An 18,964-nucleotide genomic window follows, 5' to 3' on the forward strand; every position below is an offset into this window, starting at 1 on the left:
CTCTCTGTGCAGAACAAGTGCAGTCTTCACACCAATGGAGTTGAAAATAAATTTCAGAAATAATAAATCAGAGCCGCATTACAGCTCTATAAAACGACTGTGTCAGAGGAATGTAAAACTGCTCCAGTTCCCCGTTCTGAAGGGCAAGAGAGAAAACAATGCTTAATAGGTTACTTTCAACTTTCTATCCACGTCTAAGAAATAATTTATCTTTGCCTGTACAGTACAGCAGAGCCACCGAATGGCAGAAGGCATTCACCCTGCCAACATAAAACTGACAATTGTGAGGGGGCAGTATTGTCCTCGCCTGGCCTTGGAACCACATACTTTTTTCCCTCAACAGACTTGTATTCCGCCATCTGGAATCTCCTGCACTGTAAATGATGGAAGGGAGTTCAAGTTTCGGGGTTGGGGGCTATGTCGTTCATGGATGGGAGCAAAAAGACAGAGCGAGGGCATCAGCCACAATGGTGAACTAGAAGCAGCTGATGAGAACATCTGCACTGAGATTAGGGGAGATGATATCAACTACTCACGATGACTATATTGCACCCGCCACCCCTCTCCCCCTCCAAGACAAGAAAGGAATAGAACTCCACCATACGAAAACCCTTCTCCATCATTGACCACGTTTACAAGGAAAGCTGCCACTAAGAAGCTGCATCCATCAAAGACCCACATTCCGGACCACGCTTTCATCTCACTGCTGCCATTGGGAAGGAGGTTCAAGAGCCTTAGGTTGCATGCCAACAGGATCAGAAACCCTTCAACCATCAGGTGCCTGAACCAGCATGGATAACTTCACTCCCTCAATGCTGATCTGATTCCAAAACCTTTGAATTCGCTTATGGGGACTGTGCAACTCACGATCTCTGTGTTATTGCCTAATTTACAGTGTGAGGAGTGGCGCCCCACACAGACTTCCAATCTGCGCCTTGTAAGGCATGAAAGTGCCTGACGCAGGCCTCTCATGTTCCCTCCCCTACAGTGCCGTGCAAAAGTCTTAGGCTCATATGTATAGCTAGGGTGCCCAAGACCTTTGCACAATACTGTATTAGTTAATGTAAAGCAGAAAGCAATCTTGTAAATCTAGCAGGAGCAAAGCATATTTCGAATGGCAAGCGTGGAGCACTGTGGGAGGGATCTGGGATTGTGGCAAAGAAGGAGCGCCAGGAATTGGTGTGGGTGCAGACACGCTCAGCCATGAGACACTAAGCAAGGACGTTTGATTCCAAACAACTGGTTTATTGATCATTAAAGAACGTCTTTCTGGTGCTTCCTGCTCCCTCCCCTCTCCCTTCCCCTTTTCCCAACTATGATTCCCCTCTCCCTGACCCCTTTCCACTCTTCCCACTCCCAGACCACAATAGAAACCCATATCAGAATCAGGTTTATCACTCACACATCATGAATTTTTTTGCAGCAGCAGAACACTGCAATACATAAAACTACAACAGCACTGTGTGAAAGTCAGTCTCTCTCTCTATATATATGCATATGTATATCTATATACGCCCAAGACATTTGCACAGTACTGTATTACTATTATTTGTATTTGCAAAGTTTGTCTTCTTTTGCACATTGGTTGTTTGGCTATCTTCTTTTTGTGCAGTTTTTCATTGATTCTCTAGCATTTCATTGCATCTCCTGTAATGCTCACAAGAAAATGAATCTCAAGGTGGTATATAGTGACATACATGTACTTTGATAATAAATTGACAGTGAACTTTGAAAAACACTGATGTCTACCATCAATTCACAGACCTGTAGTCCATCAATTCACAGAAATCAGTGGGAAATGATGTCTCATAAAAAGAACTGAAGCAAGCAGTAAAATGCCTTCAGCGTCCAGGGAAGAGTGATCAAGGAAAACAAAAGTCAAATATAAATGCTGCACTGATAAAATTGTCAAATTAGTAAATCACTTCCCCTGGTGCCGCCACGCTCTCTCCACCCGCACACTCGACTTGAAAGGTTGGAATTAGACCACTGAATGTTGGTCTCACTTCAATTAACTTCCTGAAATTCAATCCGTCTGATGTCAGGTTTGATGCTCATCATTCCAGCTGGCTGCCAAACTTAACTCATTAATTTGTTTTCTACAAAAGGTTGGATATTAAAATTTGATTCAATCCCTACATTCTTACATGAGGTTAGAGACATACAGCAAAGAAGTTTATCAACATGCGATGTTTGGTTCCATCAGTATCTACTGAATGAGTAGACGACTCTTAATGTTAATGAAGAGATGCCAGCAAACAAAAGGATGGGTTGATAAACAGATACAGCCCAGTCTATCCAGGAAAAGCCATCCCTACCATTCAGCATATCTACAAGGAAAGCTACCACAAGAAAGCAGCATCCATCATCAAGGACCACATCATCCAGGCCACGTTCTCTTCTCACTGTTGCTATCAAGGTGAAGGCCCAGAAACCTTAGGCTCCGTACAACCAGGTTCAGGAACAGCTATTATCCTTCCACCATTAGGCTCCTGAAGCAGCGTGGATAACTCCTTTCACCACAACTCTGAACTGATTCCACAACCTATGGATTCACTTTCAAGGCCTCTACAACTCATGTTCTCAATATTTATTACTTTTTTTTAATTTGCACAGTTTGTCTTTTGCACATTGGTTGTTTGTCAGTCTTTGCTTGTATGTAGTTTTTCCCATTGATTCTACTTTAGTTCTTTGTTCTATCGTGAATGCCCACAAGAGAAAGAAACTCGGGGAAGTATGTGGTGACATTAATGAACACTGATAATAAATTCACTTCAAACTTTAAGAAATATATTTTCTATTACAAAGCTCCAAATGTACTATATGCACAATGAACTCCACTTCTGAAATTCACTTCATTTAAAGTAATCAGGTTCATAAGATCCTATTTCCAGCAACCCAACATCTTAAACTTGGCACATATACCCACTTTAATAATTTCCTGTTTTCTGGTCCCACAATGAACATCCAGCATTGATATACCAGAATGCTCCGAGTGCCCTTTACTTCTTCCTTGAATAGATGCTTAATTAGTAGTTCTCCAACTAATTCACTTGACTGAACTCATCATTTCATTGGACAACTTCTCCTTCAACTCCACTCATTTTCTTTGCATCAAAGGTGCAATCACAAGGAACTCCAACAGGCCTGAGGATGTCCTTTATAGAATACATGGGTCCAGGCATCCAGTCTCAACTCTGCTTTACTGTTGACCACATTGAGGCAGTTTCTTGCACTTGTACAAAATCTGAAAAGGCAATGTCTGCTACTCACTTTCACCTTCATGCATTTAATATCTATCTCATCCCTTCACTTTCTTACTTCTCCATCTCATTCCCCAGGGAGTAGTTTATGAGTTATACCCATAACAAGCCGACAGACTTCCATAGCCAGCTAGAAAATCTTTCCTCTCCTCCTGTTTCCCACAAGGTCTCTATTCCAATCTTCCAGTTTCTCCATTTCATTGGTGTTCTTTCTGTATGAGATTTTTTCTCACCAGCCTCTCTGTGACACATTTTTTCCTTTATCATTTTTTTCCCTTTACAACAGTGCACTGGGCTCTCAACTTGTCTCCTCCATTTCCAGTACTTCTACCCCAAAGCATTCCTTTTCCAGCCAGAAAGTTCTCCTTATCCTCACCTTCCGCCCACTAGCTTCCAGGAAAAGGTTTGTTTTTGCTGTTGCTTGTTGCGTTGTATCATTGTGTTCTGTTGTCCTGCTGAGCATCGTGGGTATGCTACGTTGGCGTCAGTACATGTGGTGACACTTGCGGACTGCCCCCAACACACCCATGGGTGTGTTAGTTGTTAACATAAATAATGCATTTCACTTATGTTTCAATGTACATGTTATAAATAAACTTGAAACTTGGTAGTAGAAGAAAGACTCTTGGGGCAGGAGTTCAGAATAGGAGAAAGGTTCTGACCTGGATATCCACTATCAGAATTTAGGCTGTTCCGCATATTGTACTTGTGGAGCAGGCAGCCATCTATATTCTAACCCGTCCCCAGACAGTTGAGTGTTTCCCAGATTTCTCTTGTAAGATTAGAGATGGAGAGCTCATCAGTTTCCATCTTGTGGTTGGTGAACGTTGCCCTTAAATAAAATGTGCTGTCAAGAAGTGTAGCTGTCATTAGTTTGGTCAGTTCGCAGTGTGTTGAGCTGCAAGGATTTCAGACACTTCCAACTGAACATGGTGTAGATTGCATATTTTATTTTTCCATTGTCATAACAATAGGGTTTCAGCCTGAAACGTCAACAGTCCCATCAGTAGTTATTTGTCAGATGCATTCTCCAAAGACATCAACTTTAGTTGCCACATGTATAGCGAAATGCATCATTCGTGTCAATGACCAACACAGTACGAGGACGTGCTGGGGGCAACCTGCAAGAGTCACCATGCTTCCGACGCCAACATAGCGTGGCCGAAACTTATATTTTTAGAGTGTGGTAGGAAACTGGAGCACCCAGAGGAAACCCACACGGTCACGGGAAGCATGCTCAAATTCCTTACCAAAAGCTGCAGGAATTGAACCCCAATCGCTGGCACTGTAAAGCATTATGGGTGGCTGCTAGAGTTGCAGACACCATGAGGTCCAATGTGGGCTAACACAGGAAAGCAGTCAAACTGTCTCAAGTGTCCCAAAGATGATCCTGGATATGAATATCTATCACTTTGTGCAGTGGCGTGAGCCATACTCAACCAAGGCGTGTGATGCAGTGCACTGTGTGTTGTTTTCCCATGTTGTTACCATACGCCATTAACTCGTTATGACTGTGCATCCTAGGCATAAAAGGATCCATCTTTCATTACAGTCATGCATTATCAAAAGAGCAAACACTGGGGGAAATTTCACATGTCCGCCATGACTTTAACTGAAATTTATATCACTGGGATTATAAACGACTTGGAGGGGCATCTGCTGAATCTGGTCAAGTGAGCAAATCACATGGTTTGCAGAGCTGAACCACAATCAGTCAACTCTTGGTTGCATTAACAGTGTGATTACACTATACATTGCTAAGCTGTCCTGTTACTTGTAGACAACACACACAAAATCCTGGAGAAACTCAGCAGGCCAGGCAGCATCTACAGAAAAGAGTACAATCGACGTTTCAGGCTGAACATCTATCGTTATAACAATGCAAAAAAGTAAAATTTGCAAACTACACCATGTTCAGTTGGAAGTGTCCAGAGAATCTAGTAGCAACTCAGTGGTCACTTTATTAGGTGCACCTGCTCGTAAATGCAAATATCTAATCAGCCAATCATGTGGCAGCAACTCAATGCGAAAAAAGCATGCAGACATGGTCAAGAGGCTCAGCTGTTGTTCAAACCAAGCATCTGAATGGGAATGAAATCTGATCTAAGTGACTTTGACCATGGAATGATTACGGCTTTTTCCTCAGAAACTGCTGATATCTTAGGAGTTTCATTGAGTATATTTAAAGTGGATGTTGATAGGTTCTTGATTAGTAAAGGTGGTCAAACGTGACGGAGAGAAGGCAAGAGAATGGAGTTGAGGGGATAATAAATCGATCTAAATTTGCCCAATTCAAATAGGCTTCTCCAGGTCTTGCACAAGATTGCAAGGACACAATGGGTGAGGAACTTCATATACAGTACAATTATCTGCAAATGTCTCAGGCACATATATATAGCTAGGGTGCCCAAGACTTTTGCACAGTACTGTATTAGTCAACATGAAGTGAAGAGCGAGTTTATAAATCTGGCGGGAGCAAAGGATGTTGGGAATGGCGAGGGTGGAGCGCCGCAGGAGCAGTATTAAACAGGTGGCAGGGAAGGAGTGCCAGGAGCCGGGGGGGGGGGGGGGAGCGGGAGAGGGGGGTACAGATGCACCCTGTCCTGAGACACCAATGTCATTTGATTCCAAACAATTGGTTTATTGGACATTACAGAATGTCTTTATGTTGCTTCCCACTACCTCCTCACTCCCTTCTCCTTTTCCCAATGATGATTTCCCTCTCCCTGTCTCCTTCCCCCTCAGTCCACAATAGAGACTCATATCAGATTCAGGTTTATTATTATTATTCACATATGCCATAATATTTTTTGTGCAACAGTTCAGTTCAATCTATAAAATTACTACAGTACTGTGCAAAAGTCCTAAGCATCCTAGTTATATTCATGTGCCCAAGACTTCTGCACAGTGTTTAAGTGAACAAAAATTACTTCAGCAAAACCCCATGGCAACTGTGCATGTTTGTAAAATGAGCAACTACAGTCAATTCAGGGAAAATCATTCAATTAGGATGTTATATTGTCAAGAAGAAAACTATTCACAGTGAGCATATTGCAACCAGAAAGTAAGGAATCCATAGCACTCAGTTTGTAAAGATCTTGCATGGAGGGAAATGAGCCCCAAAAGATATTAAATCACATTAATGGTTTATTATATAATGCCACATTTGATTTCCGGGAACACGAGTGCAAGTAGAAAGTAAATCATCAAACAATAGACGCAGAACTGAAATCAATGACATTTACTTTTTTAATATTTAATAAAGGTTGAAAGCTCTGAAGCACTTTTTATGAAGTAATAATAAATGAGACAGTGCCTATTATTAATTTATCATTCAAATTAATCTGTCGACATTTTCAATTAAAAAGAACATTTAATTATTCATTAGCACATAATTGGAAATTAGAAAGAGAAAAAAAAGTTCTATTTACAACTAGGCTCAATTATGAAATTTGTCACATTTATGGTGAGCCTAATTTCAGGGAGAATAAATAGGCTTCAGTAAACAGCTCAATAGCAAGCAACAGCATAAAGAGTGCGGGAGGAAAAAAAATTAAGACTTACCTGTTTGTGCATTTCGATGTTCAAGCCGTAAGACATTTCGTAATACTGATGGTGTGGGGGAGGAAAAAAAAACACACAGTGAAAACTTGTACCCAAGATAGAAGGATCATCCCACGTTTATTCAACATGCAACCAGATAGATGACTTCTGATGAAGTTGTCCACTCAGTGGTCATCTTCACATGCACCAAGACTGAATCAATTAAATGTGCATCACATCTTGGAAGCCACATCTGGGTAGGAAAAGTGGCAATAAAAACAATTCACTTTTACTTTCAGAACAAAAAGAAGAAACGAGGAGAGATCTAAACAAAGGGTCTTGGACTGTAACTTTGAGGGTTCATTCATTTCCATAGATGCTGCCTGACCTGCTGAGTTCCTCCAGCAATTTGAGTGTGTTGCTTTGGATTTCCAGCATCTGCAGACTTTCCTGTGTTTATGAGAAGAGATGCAATTGTAATAACTTGGTCTTGGGTGCAGGACTAGGGACACCTATTCTACAGAATCCAGGACAGATGGGCAATTATAGACTAAATCTGGAGACCTTCAGTTAATTCTGTTCCCACACTCAAACTCTGATGTTGTGAACACTTTGGTCAGGGGATGGGTAAGGAGCGGGTGACTCAGTAGTGATTGACAATAGATTCTGAGATCTTTCCAAGCACAGGGCAACTAGTCAGACATTGTCTTGACTGAGAATGCAGTCAGTGTGAGGGAATGAAATTGAAATCTACTAATGCAACCTTGGCCAGAATTTTTTTAAATGGATAAGTAGAACATGAGTTGGGTAACTAATTAAAATCATGACAAATTCAGCAACCTATGTGTCCCATTCACATTTTATGGGAAGGAAGGATGAAGGAAAAATCAGAAAATAACTTTGTGAAAGATATTGGTCACACTGTCTACGTCTTTTAGACAGATTATGTAAAATAGGGGTGACATGGTAGCGTAGTGGTTAGCACAAAGCTTTACAGTACCGGCAACCCGGGTTCAATTCCCATTGCTGCCTGTAAGGAGTTTGTACGTTCTCCCCGTGACCACATGGGCTTCCCCCGGCTGCTCCAGTTTCCTCCCACAGTCCAAAGGCGTACTGTTGGTAGTTTAATTGGCCATTGTAAATTTGCCCATGATTAGGGTTGGATTAAATCAGGAGACTGCTATGTGGCATAGTTTGAAGGGCCATAGCGCTGTATCTCAATAAATAAATAGAAATGAAAGTGGGGCTTCAAGCCTTCCCTGCTCAATGCTTAGTCCACAGGGTAGCACGTCACACAATGAAAGAGATCTTGTTTAGAAAACAATTGTTCAGCAGGTCAAGCAGCAGGCACGCAGAAAGAAACTATGTTACGGCCAATCGTTATCTCTGTACCTGGTTTGACAAGTCTCTGGTTATTTATAAAAAGCACTGAACCCAACAGGATGGATGATAGCGAGTCAGTGTAGGCACAGTTCTGGACTCTACTCTCCCCATCCCAGCTGTGTGTGCACCTCAAGTGTGGAAGTTCTTTGCCAGAAAGCCATTGCCTCCATTTAATTGCTTGTACTTCTTACCTTAAAAATCCATTTCTCATAGTTCTCAAGACAAATTTGGCCCTTGAGTATTTAATTACTTCCAATCCCCATGTTCTCTGATGCATGACCTATAACACTTCCCGCTGAAGTTTCTGTCACCCGCCAACACAGAGGGCAATTTACAGTAGCCAGTCCTAACAACCAGCACCTCTCTAAGACATGGGAAGAAATTGGAGAATCTAGAGGAAAGCCCAGTGATTACATGGAGAATGTACAATCTCCACCCAGACTGCATCACGGTGGCTGGAGCCATGAGACAGCTGCACTACCTGCCGCACCTCTGGGCCATCCACTAATGCAGAAACAAGAAACAGTACCAGCAACCCGGGTTCAATTCCCGCTGCTACCTGTAAGGAGTTTGTACGTTCTCCCTGTCACCACGAGCTTCATCTGTTCTAAGTGCAAATGGGTCTCCCACAATGAGGACATTAGTTCGAAACGGGTGAGCAAATTACAATGGAAAACCCAGTAATTATCCCAGTGAAAACTGCCAGAACCTGGTACTCAGAATCAAGGGGGTGGAGGAGAATCCCTCCGAGAACTGAAGGGATAAAAAATAACAGTGTAACAAACTTTACGATGTGGGGAAGATTTCCACCTCCTTAATCATGAAGTGTTATACTAGGGCAGTATTTAAAGCTTCAAAATCTGATGCAGAAAAAAACCCTCCCTCCTCTATCATGCAAGAATCAAGAGAATGCACTCACCATGACATAATGACGTTGCATTTCTGTCTTTTCACTGGCCAGTTTGTCACATTCCAACTTGAGGCTGTAACAAATTGAACAAAATACTTAAAAGGAAATGCTCTGAAGTTGTAACTCACAATCCTATTCACACCTGATTTCCGTTTAAAAACTTGATCAAGTACTTTTTCACTCTGTACAAGGACATGAACTTACAACATATCAGTGTGGCATATTGTTACATAAGTTATCAAATGCATTATTTTAAGACTAAAGCATTTGAGGACTGAGCTCAGTCTTCAAGCCAGTTCCCATTTGTGTTGTAATGCAAATACTTCCAGTCAAGATGGCGGCTGCATACAATGCTCCTTTGGTAGATGTCTTCTGGATAGATCACGAAACTATATATTTTACTTATGTTATGTTTTTTTACATTTGCTTTTCAACTTGAATGTGATTCTGGAATTGTTGGAGCTTGTGATTTGCAGTTTGGAGATCGCTTGGCTGTTTCAGCGCTCTGCAGTCTCTGAGGACATTATAGGAGGCAGAGGCAGCATGCGGGAACCTCCAGGCAAGAAGGCTGTGAGCCGATGTTCAACTCCATTTAGCTAATTAAAGCTTCCATTGTTCGCCAATTAAAGTGACGAGGGAAATTGAAATGCTGGCTTACTGCCTTTTTAATCGCTGGTGAGATTGCCCTGTTATGGGGAGGGAGAATTGTGCTCAGGATTTCTGCGTTTTGGCTGTAGACTTGGACTGTGGACCTTTTTCTAAGTCTTATGGTTTTTTTGTATTCTGTGGTTTTCACCCAATCTTCCATGATTTTTGTGTGCGGGGGAGGGGGATTTAGGGGTCAATGTACCTATTCTGTTTGTGTTCATTTTTTTGGGCTTGGAGGAGGGATTGGGGTTGACGATTGCGCTGCCATTCTTTTCTTTCTTGGTTTCATGGCTACCTGGAGAAGAAAAATTTCAGAGTTGTGTACTTTGATAATAAATGAACCTCTGAACCTTTGAAATAATTCCCCATTATTTATACAGCCCAAGAACTTAACTTGGCCATTGGAGGTCTCATGGTAAAGCTCAAATCTTTATTACAAATTCTCAAAGATTTAATTTCTGCCATGAATTATCATACATATAAAAAAATGTCAACACCAGTTTCCTGTTCACTCCAACAACCCCCAAATCCTGCCACTTATGATTATATAAAGGCTAAAGACAGGATGGCACAGTAGTATAATCGCACAACACTTTACAGTACAGACATTAAGGGTTCAATTCCCACTGCTGCCTGTATGGAGTTTGTACGTTCTCCCCCACCCCCCCCCCCCCCCCGACTGCCTGGGTTTCCTCCGGGTGTTTCAGTTTCCACCCACTGTCCAAAGACATATTGGTTGGTAGTTTAATTGGTTATTGCAAATTCTCCCGTGACTATGCTGGGTTAAATCAGATGATTGCTGGGCGACATGGCTTGAAAGGCCAGAAGGACCTATTCCATTCTGCATCTCAATAAATAAATAAAGTTGTCTTCCCTATCCTGGAGAGCTAAAGCTCGCTCAGTACAAATTGGTGTTGAATCAACAAGGTTTTGTATCTCACAAAGCTGCACATTTAAGTGATTACCAACAGTCTTGGTAACCTGTCTACCCTTGTTAAACCCCACGTCAAAAACCTTGGTGTGATATTTGATTCCACCTTTAAGTTTGACAAGCAAGTTAAAGCCAGTTTTTTCCAGCTTCGTACTATTGCCAAAATCAAGTCATTTCTCTCTTTAAAAGATCTCGAGAAAGTCATCCATGCCCTTAGATCCTCCCACTTGGACTACTCCAACTCCCTGTATACTGGGATTAGTCAGTCGTCCCTGTCCCACCTGCAACTGGTCCAGAACGCCACAGCCAGGCTCTTGACAGGTGCCTGGAAGAGGGACCATATTACTTCTATCCTGGCCTCCCTCCACTGGCTGCCATTGTGGTTTAGAACTGATTTTAAGGTTCTCCTGTTTTTTTTTATATAAAGCCCTAAATGGGCTGGCCCCCTCCTATATCGCAGACTTCTAACCCCTTATTCTACTTCCAGGTCCCTCAGGTCGGCTGACTTGGGGCTCCTGGCTGTCCCGCGATCTAAATTTAAGTTCAGGGGTGACCACGCCTTTGCTGTTGCAGCCCCTAGACTGCGGAACAGCATTCCCTTCCCTATCATATCTGCCCCCTCCCTTGACTCTTTTAAGTCCGGGCTGAAAACTTACCTATATTCACTAGCGTTTGAATCTTCCCGATGTGGCTGATTTTTGGCTTGTGCCTAGGCTCGTGTGTTGTTTATTTTGAGCCTACAAGCTGTGTGCCTTGTTGTTTATATCTGTGTTTCTTGTATTTGTGATTTTAGCTACCTGTTATGGTTTGTATAGCACTTTGGTCAACGTGGGTTGTTGTTAAATGTGCTTTATAAATAATTTTGACTTGACTAATCCACAAACACAACCAGCAGGATATCCTGTTGCCCCCTCCATGGAATTAGTGTGACAAAGCAGTATAGGAACAGGGAGGACAATCTCTCTTAACTCCACATATTGTAGAGTCATGAACATTACAGCACAGAAACCGGACCTTTGGCCCATTTAGTTTGTCCTTAACTATTAATATGCCTAATCCCATCAACCTGCACCTGGACCATTACCCTCCATACCCCTATCAATGTACCTATCCAAATTTCTCAAGTGTTGAAATTGAATGAGCATTCACCACTTCCACTGGCATCTTGTTTCACACAGTCACCACCCTCAGAATGAAAAATTCCCCTCATGTTCCCCTTAAACATTTCACCTTTCATCCTTAACCCATGACCTCTAATTCTAGTCTCACCCAACCTCTGCAGGAAAAGCCTGCTTTCATTTACCCTATCCATACCCCTCATTGTAAGTGTCTGATAATTCACCGAAACGATCCCCTCAATACACAGAATTCCAAATATATTTAACTTTTTTACAGTTTTAAAATTTATTAACATAGAATTCCCATGACCAATGGACTCAACTTTCAAGGAGTCTTCAGCTCGTTCTCAATATTTATTACTTATTTACTTATTAATATTGTTTCTTCTTTTTGTGTTTGCAATGTGTTGTCTTCTGCACTCTAGTTCAATGCCCTAGTTAGGCAGCCTTTCATTGATGCTGTTATAGTTATTTTTCTATAAATTTATCGAGTATGCCAACAAAAAATGAATCCTAGGGTTGTATATGGTGACATACTTGTAGTTTGCTAATAAAATTTTCTTTGAACTTCCATGCTTATTCCCCTGGTTTGTGTGCAAATACATTCGCCAGGATGATTCAGCTCTAACAGTTAAACCCCAGTATAGCTGGTGTGACCTGTTACCCAACACACAGCCCTTTGTCACCAAATACCCCTCAGTAACAGCCTTGGCAAGTGCTAGCTTGTTGAACACAGCCTGCAACACCACAGGAATAAGCAAAGTGTAAAAAACAATTTCACACTTCAAGCAGGCATCCAGATTATTTCAAGGGCCTCAAGAACCCAACAGTAGATTTCCTTGTACACTTTCAATTCCACAGCTGCTCCGGTCCAGTGAGAGACCCTAATATTCACTGACAAACAATCTAATGCTCAACAGATTTTGAGCCATAATTCAGATATCTAGTAAGTATTAAAAAAAAATCCAACTCCCAAAGTAACATTCCCTCTATGACGGAAGAAAATCGAGGTTTTCATAGAACTTTATTTCAACAGGATATTGCAAAGTGCAATAATAATTCAGAAGTAGTGGAACAAATCCCAAATAAATCACTCTAAAATGAAAACACTATATACTCCCTGACCTACACAGCCAGCAAATATGAAGCAATATATTCACTAACGCAATCGTGGGTCTGTGTAGCATAGGCTAGTCAAAATTGTGTGATTTAAATCCTAGAGCGTGGTCTTAACCAAACAACTTGGATAACTCAAAACTGAAACACAAACTTCTCAGCTTCCTACGAATCATCAAGCAAATTTGTAGAGGCAGAAAGAATTTTTCAGTGTATACTTTACAGACAAGCTAAATTATTTTTTGACTTAAAACTTCAACTCACTCAGCCTCACGTAGAAGCAAGACAGGCCTGGTGCCAGGCAAATAGCCTCTTCCTCAATGTCAACAAGGCAAAGGAGATAGTTATCGACTTCAGGGGAACATTCACTTCCCTCTTTACATTGGCGGAAGAGCAGTGGAAGCAGTTTCAGACTCCTGGGAGCACACATCTCATAGGCCCAGAACACATCCTCCACCGATGAGAATGATCTCCACTGCCTCTGCGTCAAGAAGGCTGAAGGAAGCTGGACTACGCACATCAATCCTCGTGTCCGTTTATAGATGTGCAGTTGAGAGCATCCGAACGTGCTGCATTACTGCATGGTATGGAAACTGCGGCAGACAGGAGGGCTCTACAATAGGCAGTTAAAACTGCCCGACACATCAATGCCACCGCCTACCCACTGTCAAGAACGTATGCACAGAAAGGTGCTGGAGAAAGCGCAGCATTAGATATGGCAAAGTTATTTCCCGTGGTGGGGGGGGGGGGGGGAGGGGGGTCCAGGACAAGAGGGCACGACTTCAGGATTGGATGGCCATTTAGAACAGAGATGCAGAGAAATTACTTTAGTCAGAGGGTGGTAAATCTGTAGAATTTGTTGCCACGAGCAGCTGTGGAGGCCAAGCCATTGGGTGCATTTAAGGCAGAGATAGATAGGTTCTTGATTAGCCAGGGCATCAAAGGGTATGGGGAGAAGGCAGGGGAGTGGGGATGACTGGAAGATTTGGATCAGCCCATGATTAAATAGTGGAGCAGACTTGACGGGCCGAGTGGCCTACTTCTGCTCCTATGTCTTATGGTCTAATATCATGAAGGATCCCCATGCACCTGCTCTCGGTCCGTTTGCCCCACTCAGATCAGGGGAGAAGCAACTCAGTCTCTACACCACCAGATGCCATAGCGGTTACTTTCCCCAAGATCAACGGCCTCCACATATTAACCCACTCCACCACCACTACTATTTCCTGTCGATCTCTCTACATACACATACCTAGCACTATTTTATGCACATACAATCAGTCTATGTATATAAGCATATCGTATGTATTTATATTTATTGTGTTTTTTTTATGGTTTATGGCGTATTTTATGCCACACCAGATCCAGAGTAGCAATCATATTGTTCTCCTTTACACTTGGGGACTGAAGGATAGCAAGAAACAATTTTGACAGTCCAAGGCACAGTCCAAATTTGTCCAGACATTCCTGACCTCACTGTGAAGGCTGTCACAGTGTACAGGAAAGAATTAGTTCAGCAAAGGACCTCCTACTAGTTTGATCCCATCATCATGCTTCACCTGGCTGTGTAATAAATCAGTGTCAAGAGCTGGGGTCAATTACTACGGCGAGTCTCGCTGCACAGAGAAAGTAAGCCACAGGATATTTGTTGCCAATTGTGAGTGGAGGCCATCTCCTTGCCTTATTATATAATTAGCCCCAGCTTCTCAAGACCATTTAGGTCATAGAACAGATTTAACACTACCTGCCAAGAATCACCCGATTTTTAGGACACATTTCATAAACTTAATTGGTATTAGTCGAGAGATGACTCCTGAGAAAAGATGCCAAAGAATCTTTGGCTTCCAGTGAAGGGGCAGACCCAGTTTAAAGTCTCAACCAAACGTAATGTTCTTCCAACAGTGTAATTTCCAGAACAGCAGCTTGAATTATGTGCCAAGTCTCCAAGTGGGACAAAATCATAACCTTCTTCACACCTCTACGTTCTAACCTATGGCTAACGGCCAATTTTGTCAAACGAGTTTCTTTCTTATTTCAGTAAACTCTGCAACTGGCTGTGCATGTACAGAATTTTTGTATCAACACTAATCTGGTGCGGAAAAACACCTCAGGACGATGTACAGTGGTGGACGTCCTGCCCACAGCTTCCAGTAACACTGCACACATTAAATGTTTTGTTTCTTCATATTAACACATTATGATGCTTAGTTAGTACTTAGGAGTATGTTACTTCAGTGAACAGCAGCTTCTCCATATGCCATACACAACTGGTGCAAACAGTTAATTTTAAACACAAGTGATTCTATAGATATTGAAAATCTTGAACAACATGCATGAAATGCTGGAAGAACTCAGCAAGTCAGGCAGCATCCATGGAGGGGAATAAACAGTCCGTTCTCAGCCTGAAACCTCTATTCCCTCCATAAATGCTGGGTGTGTGTGTGCGCGCGAGTGTGTGTACGTGCGTGTGATGATTAATTATCAGCGCCTCTGTTTGTGCTGGTCAGGTCCAGTTGAAGAGGAGTGCAATTAGGGTCAGGGATGACTGTGACAGAATAAGATATTCTTCCATCCAGAGGATAAATCTGTCATCAGCTGGGTGATTAATCACCGGGAGCTACTAACCCATTGGCAATGAAAAACCACAATGTGCTGACATCAGCAAGCACCAGCCCTGCCTGCGGCTGAAGGTTTAAAGTGTTTGGTTGCAGCAATCAGGGAGGTGGGGGGGGGGGGGGTGGTGAATGACAAATGCTGGGAGTAGGAAGGAAAGATGAGAAAATGGAGTCTTAAATGCAGACGAATGAGAGGAAGGGACGGCAAGGGAAAGGACCAAATGACTAAAAGGATCAGGGTGCCCGAGGGAAAAAGACCCCGACAAGAGTGTGCTAGACCATAAGACACAAGAGCAGAATAAGGTCATTCACCCACCTGGCCTGCTCCGCCATTCCACCATGGCTGATCCTGGATCCCACTCAACCCCTTGTCGCCATATCCTTTGATGCCCTGACTGATCAGGAAATGATCAACTTCCTCCTTAAGTATACCCACAGACTTGGCCTCCACCGCAGTCTGTGGCAGAGCATTCCACAGATTTACTACTCTCCAGCTAAAAGAATTCCTCCTTGCCTATTCTAAAGGGATGTCCCTCAATTTTCAGGCTGTGCCCTCTAGTTCTGGTTACCCCTCCCCCCATCATAGGTAACATCTTCTCCACATCCGAACTATCTATTCCTTTCAACATTCGGTAGGTTTCAATGAGATCCCCCGGCATTCTTCTAAATTCCAGTGAGTACAGGCCCAAAGTTACCAAATGCTTCTCACGTGTTAACCCTTTCATTGCCGGAATCATCCTCGTGAACCTCCTCTGGACTCTCTCCAATAACAACACATCCTGTGTGAGGCTAACTGGCATATGTTTCCTTTCTTTTGCCTTCCTCCCTTCTTAAAGAGTGGAGTGACATGTGCAATCTTCCAGTCCTCTGGGACCATGCCAGAACCAAGTGATTCTTGAAAGATCATAACAGATGCTTCTGTTATCTCTTCATCAACCTCTCTCAGGACTCTGGGATGTAGTCCATCTGACCCAGATGACTTACCCACCTAAAGATCTTTGAGCTTGCCTAGCACTTTTTCCATTTGTAATAGCAATGGCACTCACGCCTGTTCCCTGACATTCATGGACCTCTAGCACACGGCTCGTGTCTTCCCCAGTGTAGAGAGATGCAAAGTACCCATTAAGTTCATATGCCATTTCTCTGTCCCCCATTACTACCTCACCAGCATCATTTTCCAGTGGTCCAATATCAACTCTCACCTCCCTTTTACTCTTTATATTACTGAAAAAACTTTTGGTATTCTGCTTTATATTATTGGCTGGTCTGTCCAAATATTTCATCCTTATGACAGCTTTTTCAGTTGCCTTTTATTGGATTTTAAAAGCTTCCCAATCATCCAACTTCCCACTCACTTTTGCTACCTTATATGCCCTTTTCTTGGCTTTTATGCAGTCCTCAACTGCCTTTGTCAGCCATAATGGCCTACCCCTGCCATCTGAGAACTTCCTCAAATGTTGCATCCATGTGCACGGATGTTGTGTGTGCACACCTGCATCCACATAGTCCTTACAGCAGATCTGCTCTTGGTCCCTTCCATCACTTTGAATTCGTCAGGGGGAGAGGGGGAGCCTGCTGCATGGGCAATACCTTGCTCTCCATATCGCACTGCCCCGGCTTGCAGAAACAGCGGTGGAATTGAACCCTCACTGCTCGTGCTGTGAAGTGTTATGTTAGTCACTATGCTACTGTGCTGTCAAATAGGATCAAGAAATAGGGCAAGGGGCAAAAAGTGATGCCGAGTCAAAAGATTAGTGATGATCTTAATAAATGGTAAAGTATAAAGAGCAATGCTTTCCCCCCATGTGAAATCTTCCAGCATAGCGTTAGAATCATTTAATACACAGTCAGCAAAGTCAAAGTAAGTTTTATTATCAGAGTACATATATATCACTATATAAAACCATAAGATTTATTTTCCTGCGGGCATACTCAGCAAATCTAAAGAATAGTAACAATAGTAGGATCAATGAAAGATCAACCAGAGTGTAGAAGACGACAAACTGTGCAAATGCAAATATAAATAAATGAGAACGTGAAATAATGAGATAAAGAGTCCTTAAAGTGAGATCATTGGTTGTGGGAACAGTTCAATGGATGGATCAGTGAGCGTAGTTATTCCCTTCTATTCAAGAGCCTGAAGGTTGTGGGGTAGCAACTGTTCTTAAACCCAGTGGTGCAAGTCCTGAGGCTCCTGTACCTTCCACCTGATAGTAGCAGTGAGAAAAGAGAATGGATTGGGTGGTGGCAATCTTTGACAATGAATGCTGCCTTCCTACGACAGAGTTTTACGTAGATGTGCTCATTCGTTGGGAGGGCTTTATTTGTGATGTACTGGGCCAAATTCCTTACTTTCTATAGGATTTTCCATTCAAAGACATTTGCGTTCCCATACCAGGCTGTGATGCAGCCAGTCACTACACGTCTATAGAAGTTTGTCAAAGTTTTAGATGTCATGCTGAACATCACACAGCTCTGCCAAACAATGCTAAAAAATGACCACCATATTCCGGGGAGTTACTTTGGTTAATAAAAAATTTAGACGTCCTCATAGGCTCAATATGATGCTTCAATGGAAGGCTTTGATAATGATTGGTCTTTTGGAGACCACTGTCTGCAAAATGACACTTAGAACAAGCCGAAACACCTCACTGCTGGAAATTAAATTCGACTCAATGGGGATTTGTTTACATTTTCATTGTACAAAACTCATTCAATTCTCACTTTTAAGTGAAGGACAATCATTTTATTTTCAGTTGCGACAAATATCCACACATGACCGATGCGTCTTTGCACATTTAACCTGTGTCTCACAGTTCAAAGAACAAAGACACAAGGAATCACCAGCAACTCCATTTTAAAATACATGTTTTAATCACTCTTCAAGATTCCCAAGCAGGATAGGAGCATCTTGAAGTGCAGGACAGTTGGCTTAAATTTCTACAGTTTCTCCCATCAATGCACTAAGCATATTGACCCCCGCACAGGATCACAACAAAAAACTGCAGAGGGTTGTACTCAGCCAGCTCCATCTCAGGCATTAACATCCAAACCATCGAGGGGATCTTCAAAAGGCAATGCCTCAAAAAGGCAGGATCCATCATTAAGGACACCCACCACCCTAGACATGCCCTCTTCTTCAGGTACCGAATCCTGAAGGCACACACAACGCTTTAGGAACTAGCTCTTTCCCTCTGCTACCAGATTTCTGAATGGTCCATGAACCCATGAACATTTCCGTAGTATTAGACTATAAGACTATAAGATATAGGAGCAGAAGCAGGCCATTCAGCCCATCAAGTCTGCTCTGCCATTCAATCATGGGCTGATCCACTTCATCCAGTCATCCCCACTCCCCTGCTTTCACCCCATACCCTTTGATGCCCTGGCTAATCAAGAACCTATCCATCTCTCCCTTAAATACACCCAATGACTTG

At 42.5% G+C, this 18,964-nt stretch overlaps 1 protein-coding gene across 2 annotated transcripts in view; it reads right to left on the reverse strand.

The window, feature by feature from the left end:
• The window catches only part of LOC140188069 (TLE family member 5-like), a 155,802-nt gene that overhangs the window by 82,813 nt on the left and 54,025 nt on the right, over positions 1 to 18,964 (reverse strand). For both annotated transcript variants that reach the window (XM_072244010.1, XM_072244009.1), the window contains exons 3-4: positions 9,109 to 9,172; positions 6,828 to 6,872 (exon numbers count right to left, since the gene is read on the reverse strand). In XM_072244010.1, coding sequence (XP_072100111.1) covers positions 6,828 to 6,872; positions 9,109 to 9,172 — 109 coding nt within the window. The remainder of the gene's footprint in view (positions 1 to 6,827; positions 6,873 to 9,108; positions 9,173 to 18,964) is intronic.

The sequence above is a fragment of the Mobula birostris genome, chromosome 26 (genome assembly GCF_030028105.1).
Source record: "Mobula birostris isolate sMobBir1 chromosome 26, sMobBir1.hap1, whole genome shotgun sequence".
Lineage (NCBI taxonomy): Eukaryota > Metazoa > Chordata > Chondrichthyes > Myliobatiformes > Myliobatidae > Mobula > Mobula birostris.